The sequence below is a fragment of the Rana temporaria genome, chromosome 1 (genome assembly GCF_905171775.1).
Source record: "Rana temporaria chromosome 1, aRanTem1.1, whole genome shotgun sequence".
NCBI lineage: Eukaryota > Metazoa > Chordata > Amphibia > Anura > Ranidae > Rana > Rana temporaria.
The window spans coordinates 182,445,994-182,456,270 of record NC_053489.1 but is presented as its reverse complement, the minus strand read 5'-3'; the positions used below and the strand labels follow the sequence as shown (position 1 = coordinate 182,456,270).

The window sequence follows — 10,277 nt, the reverse complement described above, 5'->3', positions numbered from 1 at the left end:
TGGAGGTATCCCAGACAGAACCAACGTCCGCTAAATGGCATGGCTGTCGGCCAGACACACTGTGACAAGGCCATAGAGACCGGTAATATGTGTGCCCTAGAACCGAAGTTCCCCGGCCGCCCCTGGAGCAACGGGGCCTGTCGTGGACGTCCCAAAGCTGAGCTAAGGGCCGGCACACGCTCGAAGGCCGAACCTAGGGGGACTACAAGGGTCGAGGACCCAGCCTGTCACCCAGTCGGCTGTTGATAGAAGAATCACAGGATTCAAAAATGCAGGAACAAAATAATAAAAGCAAAAAAAAAAAAAAAAATCGCAAGAAAAAAAAAACTCCAGAGTCCAGGACTCCAGAAGTGGCTGACTCCTCTCCTGTCGTTAGGCAGAAAAAGACTGAGGCTCCTAAAGCAGGGTGTGGGTTATGCCTGGGGGAGCCACGCCCCCTGGGAGGAGCGGCACGAAGGAAAGGTTCTAACACTAAGTGCTGTTAAATTCTGCCTAAACTCTCCTGGTAGGAAGAAGCATAACCCTAATGTCAATGAAGGCTGTGTCCGTCTATGAACGGAAGATAAAGTACTGTGGGTGGTCCTAGAGCATTTAATACTTGTATACATTTTAGTGTATTCATCACTGTAAATGTGGTAGAAATTAAACGTCACATAACAAGCGAGACTCAAATAACAAAAATTGACATCATATTAGTACAATGAGTTTTATTTGCTCCTTCCAAGGTTTCAACACCTTGTAGGGTTCTTTTTTTTTTCTTCTTCTTCTTCATCCCTAAACAGGTTTATACAGTCTGAAAACGTTCAATAGTGCAACCTGTGCAAGCAAGAAATGACAAACATTGTCCTTTTCACATCCTTATAAACAAGTACTATTGGAGGTGAAAGGAAAAAAAAAAACCTTACCCATATTATAGCTATTCACATTTGTACATTAACATTTTAAACAGCTCAAGAAACTCTACAATGTCTTACAACATAGTAAATCGTATTCAAGTCACAGAGAAGGCAAAAACCACACACAGCAGGGAGCCTTGAGAGAACTACAGAACATTGTACAACTCAAGATGTGTCTTTGTTTACTAGTCAAATGTCTATTAAATTACAAGAAGCAATGAAAAATCTGGAATTGTATTGTTCCCCTTTGTCGTGACTGGGAGAGAAAAAAAAAAAAAAAAAAAGGCACAAGCCCCTTTCTGCAGCACATTAGAAAATGTCATTTTTACACTTAAAATATTACAGGTCACAAGTTTTAAGAGCAAAATGTGTTGAAAGATCATCTTACACAGGGAAAAAAAAACTCAACTTAAATATTTAAAATACTATGTAAAAATAAAATTATAGAACTGGAGCTGAGGAACTGATCGTTCCCTGTAGACTTGAACTTTCCAAGTCTGTCTAGTCATGCTTTCGGAGACATGCGCTGCATTAACCAATATGGGGAAGAACACAAATATACCCTTTTTAAATACAGTGCATTTATGAAAACATGCATCCTCCTTACATGAGTGACGAAAACCTTATATATACATATATTGGTATATGAAACATACCGCTAATGTACATGCATGAAGGGAAAACTCCCCTTTGTAAAATGATTACCAAGACCCTGAGCACTGTATGGGAAATAACTGAACAGAAAGCAATGAAGCACAGCATTCAAGAAAAAGTCAGTTCCATAAAGAGGACCAAATGAAAAAAAAAAATGCTTATTGGCCAAGAATACAGATGGGAAGCAGCAAAGAAAAGAAAACCAAAACAGATGTATGTGCCACTTTAAAGGAACTTGCAGATTGCCACAAAGACTTAGAAAGTCCAGGTGTCCAACAAAACAGAGCATCTGCCTATGCACAAGTAGACTTAATTTCTTTGGAATCTGGCCCTGATTTGTGTGCACTGTCAGCATTTCCAGGTCCTCTGTATTATGTCAGAGTCTCTACTGGGCAGATTTCCTACAGCGTGCTGAAATTACTGATACTCTGAGGATGAAGCTGTTGCCACATATGCTGCTGCTGTACTGCAATCTGCTGAGATTGGTCTGAAGTTGACAGCAATGTTACTAGTGATGAGAAACAATTTGCTGGGATGATTAAACCTGTCGAGGGGAGAAAAAAATAAAAAAAAAATATTAATATACAAAACGCATCTCTTATCAGTGGAAGTTATTTAATAAATAGCCCTATGTAGGAGCCATGTAGAGAGAATATGTATGCCACATTTCACAGAGTAAAAATGAATTACATTTAGGAATACTTCTTTATTTCAACTGGAAAACATACTAAGGCAGATTAAGGCGGATTCTCACAATTCAACTAAAGCATAACTTGTAGCCCATCTTTCATTATCCAGTGAGAGGGAAGGAATTAGAACTATAACATGATTAGTTGCCATGTGTGACAGTAGTTTTTTGGTTTCATCATAAACATAATGTGGTCCAAGAACTAAACATTCAAAGTTTGCACTTCTCACCTAGAGCTATAGGTTTTGCTGAAGGCAATTACCATACTGCTTTACAGAATGTCAAACACTTAAAATCTGGAGTTTAAAGCGGATCTCCGCCGGAATTTTTTTTATTAAAAGCCAGCAACTACAAACTTTTAATATTCGGGCACTTACCTGTCCTGGAGTCCAGCAACGTCAGCAGCATGGGACGAGCGATCGCTCGTCACTCTGCTGCCCTCACTGCCATCCTCGGTGAGGGAATCAGGAAGTGAATCGCTCCTGCTTCACTGCCCGATTCCCTACCGCGCATGCGCGAGTCACGCAGCGCCGTCCTCACTGGTTTCCATTGTGTTCTGGGAGCTGTTTCCCAGAACACAACAGGCGGGGGTGGGAAGTGACGTACTACACACAGAGAGGACTCCCGGAAGTGTGTACAAATACCTGCACCCCCCTCCCCCCTGAAAGGTGTCAAATGTGACACCGGGGGGGGGGGGGGGGGGTTTCGATGAGCAGAAGTTCCCCTATAGGGTGGAGCTCCGCTTTAATGAGTTCATATTATACCTGGCTTTAAATAAATATTTAGCTCTTTGTCATGCCTCGTTATTGACCATCAATTCTACAACATGATGCAGTGCAGACAATTGACACTGCAGAGAAAGCACTAAATCTTGCACTCAAAGATGGCGCAGAATTGAATACAATTTATCTTCTGCCGTTTCATCTCTTCTCTGGCCTCTGCCAAAGCCAGTTATCACTGCCAAGCAAAAAAAAAAAACCACAGTAGTTTGAAGTAACCAGCAAAAGCAAAGTCAAGGGAAGAAGCTGTACACCCCCACACCTTCTGATAGAATAGTGCAAAGGGATGCGCTTGAAATAGGAGAATAAGCCATATGTCATCTCAAATTATCACCATACTGTTTGCAATATATTCTGCAAAGGTTAACAGCACATAGCCGAAAGTTAAATAAAAAAAAAAAAAAATAAAAAAAAAAAAAGAAGAAAAGGAGAGAGACAGACACAGGAAAAGGGGAGAACAAGTGTCCCTGTATCTATTGATAGACACAAAATTTAAAGTGAAAAGGTGTACAGATATTGTTTAGATACTTTGTGTAATAAAGACCAGGAAAAATAGATGAATAAGGGGTAAGGGCTGCCAATACAAGTCTTCATTTTGCACTCTAATCATTTGTTATCGAGTGGCATCTAAAGTGGGACTCACAAAAGCCTAACCAAATAACTTTCCTATTGGCATGTTGTTGGGGTAAAATTGTTGCAAATCTCTGGATTCTGAGGTCTGTTGGAGATGTGCTAGCCCAGATAGAACTACTTGGTGTTCTGCATTTCTGGGAAGGTATGCATTTTACTATAAGGGCCGGTTCACACTGCAAATTCACTGCGGGTTCCCGCATCGCACCAGACTCACACCGCCATATGCAAACTGCTGGGGAGTGTCATGCAACGTTAACGTCACCCCCATTTCAGCTCACATATCGCACTGCGAACTGAGGAGTTCGGATCGCATAGGTGTGAACACCCATAAGATCAGATTCTGGTGTGGACCAAAAAAAAGGTCCTGTGCGAGATTTTTTTTTTTTTAATAGGTGTAAAAAAATAAAATAAAAAAAAGAAGAAGTTTGCTGTATTGCATTGAAAGCACATCTGACATGACTAGCGTCTGAGCCATACACATCACTACCGCTGCCTTGATCTCCCCCCTTATTCCTTTTCCAACACAGTCCTATACCCATTTTTTTCTAAAACAAACATGCCTTGTGTACCCCATAAAAAAAAAAAAAAAAAAAAAGGTGGATTTGGAAAGATTTAGAGTAAACCTAATTGGATACCTTATATCATTTTGACTGCTTGTACTTTGCTATCCAAGGTGATGCGCTACCCTTTACATGACTTGTAATTCCATAGTAATTAAAGAGGATTACCCCTGCCCTATAAAACTGCCAATATTATGTCAAGGGTTAAAAAAAACAGGTATAGTTCCCTATAACCATGCGACTTAATTTTTTTACCAGTGTTAGGACTCTGCTGCCTGGGCCCCAGTTAATGCACTTCCATTTAGAAACCCTTCCTTCATACTTCACATGTGTGAGATGAAGCTCATTACATCATGCGCCCCATCTCACTACACAGAGCTGTTGGAGGAAACACACACCCCATTCCCAAAACATACATTTTAAATCCCCAACAAGCTAAATACTATAGCCTGACCGCTAAATCTTTAAACCTATGTTCTAGAATTTTAAGGAACATCTAAAAAAGCCATAAACACAAGACCAGCATTGGCACAGCAGGAAACACAAAAAGTGAAGGGTATCCAACTTGGGATTGTTAAGGCCCGTACACACGATCTGACTTTGACAAACCTCTGACGGACCTGTTTTTGCTGACAATTTGTACGCTCCATCAGACAAATGTTCGCTGTGTGAACAGACAAAATTTCCAGCAACAAATATCCTACGTCGGCTAATCCAATCGTGTGTACACAAGGCCATGGGACTAAAGGCCAAAGTACAAACACGCATGCTCAGAACCAATGCTAAAGATCAGACAACAATAGAAGTTGCCCAAAGGGTGGCAGTAAAGAGAAGAAAAACCGCGTAGTGAGTCTATTACGTCACTACGTTCATGTTTGTTGGCTAAAAAAGTCCTACAGTATTGTATGCATACCAAGTTCACGGACAACGCCCTTCGGAGAAAAATCCATGGAAAAGTCAGTTGGAAGTCAGATCGTGTGTATGAGGTTTTAGGCAGCACAAGATCAGCCATACGATGAAGAAAAAAAAAAAGGCTAAAATCCAAGTGAAGGGACAACCTTCCAAAAGGGTACATAGATTTTGCAATTTTTTCAGGCTAGTACATTCCGCCTAGTCAGTATGACATTTTCCCTTGATGAGGTCTGCAGAACATCTTCCCAGGCTGTTCATCTGGCTGATATTTAACCACTTGCCGCCCGCCAATGACAAATTGACGTCGGCAAAGTGGTTGTAGAATCCTGACTGGACGTCATATGACGTCCTCAGCATTCTGAGCCGCTGCACGCCCCCGGGGGCGCGCATCGCGGCGATCGTTGTTGCAGGGTGTCAGTCTGACAACCCGCAACACCGATCTCGGTAAAGAGTCTCTCACGGAGACTCTTTACCACGTGATCAGCTGTGGCTGATCACGATGTAAACAGGAAGAGCTGTTGATGGCTCTTCCTCACTCGCGTCTGACAGACGCGAGTAGAGGAGAGCCGATCGGCGGCTCTCCTGACAGGGGGGGTTCGTGCTGATTGTTTATCAGCGCAGCCCGCCCTCGGATCCACACATGGACCACCAGGGAAGGGCAAAATAAAAAAAAAGGAGGGGATTATTTTTTTTTTTCAAAAAAAAATTGTCTGGAAAAAAAAAAAAAGATGCCAATCAGTGCCCACAAATGGGCACTGACTGGCCCCACAAGTAAATCAGTGCCGCCCCACAGTGTCCATCAGTGCCGCCCCACAGTGTCCATCAGTGCCGCCCCACAGTGTCCATCAGTGCCGCCCCACAGTGTCCATCAGTGCCGCCCCACAGTGTCCATCAGTGCCGCCCCACAGTGTCCATCAGTGCCGCCCCACAGTGTCCATCAGTGCCGCCCCACAGTGTCCATCAGTGCCGCCCCACAGTGTCCATCAGTGCCGCCCCACAGTGTCCATCAGTGCCGCCCCACAGTGTCCATCAGTGCCGCCCCACAGTGTCCATCAGTGCCGCCCCACAGTGTCCATCAGTGCCGCCCCACAGTGTCCATCAGTGCCGCCCCACAGTGTCCATCAGTGCCGCCCCACAGTGTCCATCAGTGCCGCCCCACAGTGTCCATCAGTGCCGCCCCACAGTGTCCATCAGTGCCGCCCCACAGTGTCCATCAGTGCCGCCCCACAGTGTCCATCAGTGCCGCCCCACAGTGTCCATCAGTGCCGCCCCACAGTGTCCATCAGTGCCGCCCCACAGTGTCCATCAGTGCCGCCCCACAGTGTCCATCAGTGCCGCCCCACAGTGTCCATCAGTGCCGCCCCACAGTGTCCATCAGTGCCGCCCCACAGTGTCCATCAGTGCCGCCCCACAGTGTCCATCAGTGCCGCCCCACAGTGTCCATCAGTGCCGCCCCACAGTGTCCATCAGTGCCGCCCCACAGTGTCCATCAGTGCCGCCCCACAGTGTCCATCAGTGCCGCCCCACAGTGTCCATCAGTGCCGCCCCACAGTGTCCATCAGTGCCGCCCCACAGTGTCCATCAGTGCCGCCCCACAGTGTCCATCAGTGCCGCCCCACAGTGTCCATCAGTGCCGCCCCACAGTGTCCATCAGTGCCGCCCCACAGTGTCCATCAGTGCCGCCCCACAGTGTCCATCAGTGCCGCCCCACAGTGTCCATCAGTGCCGCCCCACAGTGTCCATCAGTGCCGCCCCACAGTGTCCATCAGTGCCGCCCCACAGTGTCCATCAGTGCCGCCCCACAGTGTCCATCAGTGCCGCCCCACAGTGTCCATCAGTGCCGCCCCACAGTGTCCATCAGTGCCGCCCCACAGTGTCCATCAGTGCCGCCCCACAGTGTCCATCAGTGCCGCCCCACAGTGTCCATCAGTGCCGCCCCACAGTGTCCATCAGTGCCGCCCCACAGTGTCCATCAGTGCCGCCCCACAGTGTCCATCAGTGCCGCCCCACAGTGTCCATCAGTGCCGCCCCACAGTGTCCATCAGTGCCGCCCCACAGTGTCCATCAGTGCCGCCCCACAGTGTCCATCAGTGCCGCCCCACAGTGTCCATCAGTGCCGCCCCACAGTGTCCATCAGTGCCGCCCCACAGTGTCCATCAGTGCCGCCCCACGAGTGTCCATCAGTGCCGCCCCACGAGTGTCCATCAGTGCCGCCCCACGAGTGTCCATCAGTGCCGCCCCACGAGTGTCCATCAGTGCCGCCCCACGAGTGTCCATCAGTGCCGCCCCACTAGTGTCCATCAGTGCCGCCCCACGAGTGTCCATCAGTGCCGCCCCACTAGTGTCCATCAGTGCCGCCCCACGAGTGTCCATCAGTGCCGCCCCACGAGTGTCCATCAGTGCCGCCCCACGAGTGTCCATCAGTGCCGCCCCACGAGTGTCCATCAGTGCCGCCCCACGAGTGTCCATCAGTGCCGCCCCACGAGTGTCCATCAGTGCCGCCCCACGAGTGTCCATCAGTGCCGCCCCACGAGTGTCCATCAGTGCCGCCCCACGAGTGTCCATCAGTGCCGCCCCACGAGTGTCCATCAGTGCCGCCCCACGAGTGTCCATCAGTGCCGCCCCACGAGTGTCCATCAGTGCCGCCCCACGAGTGTCCATCAGTGCCGCCCCACGAGTGTCCATCAGTGCCGCCCCACGAGTGTCCATCAGTGCCGCCCCACGAGTGTCCATCAGTGCCGCCCCACGAGTGTCCATCAGTGCCGCCCCACGAGTGTCCATCAGTGCCGCCCCACGAGTGTCCATCAGTGCCGCCCCACGAGTGTCCATCAGTGCCGCCCCACGAGTGTCCATCAGTGCCGCCCCACGAGTGTCCATCAGTGCCGCCCCACGAGTGTCCATCAGTGCCGCCCCACGAGTGTCCATCAGTGCCGCCCCACGAGTGTCCATCAGTGCCGCCCCACGAGTGTCCATCAGTGCCGCCCCACGAGTGTCCATCAGTGCCGCCCCACGAGTGTCCATCAGTGCCGCCCCACGAGTGTCCATCAGTGCCGCCCCACGAGTGTCCATCAGTGCCGCCCCACGAGTGTCCATCAGTGCCGCCCCACGAGTGTCCATCATTGCCGCCCCACGAGTGTCCATCAGTGCCGCCCCACGAGTGTCCATCAGTGCCGCCCCACGAGTGTCCATCAGTGCCGCCCCACGAGTGTCCATCAGTGCCGCCCCACGAGTGCCCATCAGTGCCGCCCCACGAGTGCCCATCAGTGCCGCCCCACGAGTGCCCATCAGTGCCGCCCACGAGTGCCCATCAGTGCCGCCCACGAGTGCCCATCAGTGCCGCCCACGAGTGCCCATCAGTGCCGCCCACGAGTGCCCATCAGTGCCGCCCACGAGTGCCCATCAGTGCCGCCCACGAGTGCCCATCAGTGCCGCCCACGAGTGCCCATCAGTGCCGCCCACGAGTGCCCATCAGTGCCGCCCACGAGTGCCCATCAGTGCCGCCCACGAGTGCCCATCAGTGCCGCCCACGAGTGCCCATCAGTGCCGCCCACGAGTGCCCATCAGTGCCGCCCATCAGTGCCCATCAGTGCCGCCCATCAGTGCCCATCAGTGCCGCCCATCAGTGCCGCCCATGAGTGCCCATCAGTGCCGCCAATCAGTGCCCATCAGTGCCGCCAATCAGTGCCACCTCATCTGTGCCCGTCAGTACCTCATTGATGTCCATCAGTGCCATCTCATCTGTGCCACCATATCAGTGCCCGTAATTGAAAGAGAAAACTTACTTACAAAAAAATTTTTAATGTATTTTTTTTTCTAAATTCAGTCTTTTTTTAGTTGTTGCGCAAAAAATAAATAAATAAATAAATAAATCGCAGAGGTGATCAAATACCCCCAAAAGAAAGCTCTATTTGTGGGGGAAAAAGGACGTCAATTTTGTTTGGGTACAGTGTAGCATGACCGTGCAATTGCCATTCAAAGTGCGACAGTGCTGAAAGCTGAAAATTGGCTTGGGCGGGAAGGTGCGTAAGTGCCCGGTATGGAAGTGGTTAAGGAATCACCGGCCAGAAAATTGCCTAACCACCTCTAGTTTCCCTGTCCAGAATTAGTAACCAACCTCACCTGAACTGACCAGCCTTGCATGCCTCTACTTGGTCATCAATGAACAAAAAAACAGGGAAAAAGTACAGTGGAGATATAAATCTTAGTTACCAAATTCTAAAACACACACACACACACACACACACACACACACACACACTTCTGTAAAAGGTTGTTTTAAAGATGGAAACAAGAGTAATTCAAAGTGAGCATTCTAAAATGACAAACAACCTCTCTTCAAGAAAACATGGGGTCCCCTTGGCTCACCTACCTACAGCCCCCCTCCCCCAGACATAAAGTTATCTACTCAGACGACCGACCAAGGATTCCTGGATGGACCCACCTTTCCCTCTTCTCTCTCCCTTACCGCCGGCACCTTGCCTCCAAGATTTTTCTGGTTAACAGACCTCTCTAGGAATATTGTTCATTATAGGTTCCCCTATAGGGGGCAGTTAGGTTGAACAAACGTTGAAAGAATCTTACTCGGAATGGTATCAAGCTACCCAGATTATCTTGCTGTGATGTTACTCTAGCCGGAATGTTTAGCAGAGACCAAGTTATCCTATATACATGCAACGTGTGGTGTGACTGATAGATTCTGTGGTAATCCAATCTCAACAGGTTATAGCAGTCAATTGTTGTACTGTTCCCATGTTCAACAGAATTTTTTTTCTCAATACATGTGGAGCAAGAGAGGACTGTTCGCTGCTCTATTTGACAGTTCTTTAACAATCTACATAAACGATTAATAAAAACCATTGAAACAGAAACAAGAGTAATTCAAAACAAGAAACTTTGTGCAACTGCAATTTTTTTTTACAGGGTATAAAAGAGAAGAGAGGCACCTCTAAGTGTAGCAATAAGTTGCTAAATGTTGTACCTTCAATAAATGTAACCATATTGCTACACTTAGAGGCGCCTCTTTCCAGTTGTGACATGACGCTACTCATCAAGACATCGCTTGTATAAAAGGCAAAATTTATTAAAATATTTTGCTCGTCTTGCAAAATGCTCTCAAACCAAATTACTCTCAAACCAAGGTTTTACTGTATCCGAG

At 48.5% G+C, this 10,277-nt stretch overlaps 1 protein-coding gene across 3 annotated transcripts in view; it reads right to left on the bottom strand.

Annotated features, from left to right (window-relative positions):
• Positions 1–687: 687 nt before the first annotated feature.
• Positions 688–10,277, bottom strand: part of SBNO1 (strawberry notch homolog 1) — a 135,911-nt gene continuing 126,321 nt past the window's right edge. For all 3 annotated transcript variants that reach the window (XM_040347290.1, XM_040347291.1, XM_040347292.1), the window contains one exon: positions 688–2,094. In XM_040347290.1, coding sequence (XP_040203224.1) covers positions 1,952–2,094 — 143 coding nt within the window. In that variant the 3' untranslated portion in view covers positions 688–1,951. The remainder of the gene's footprint in view (positions 2,095–10,277) is intronic.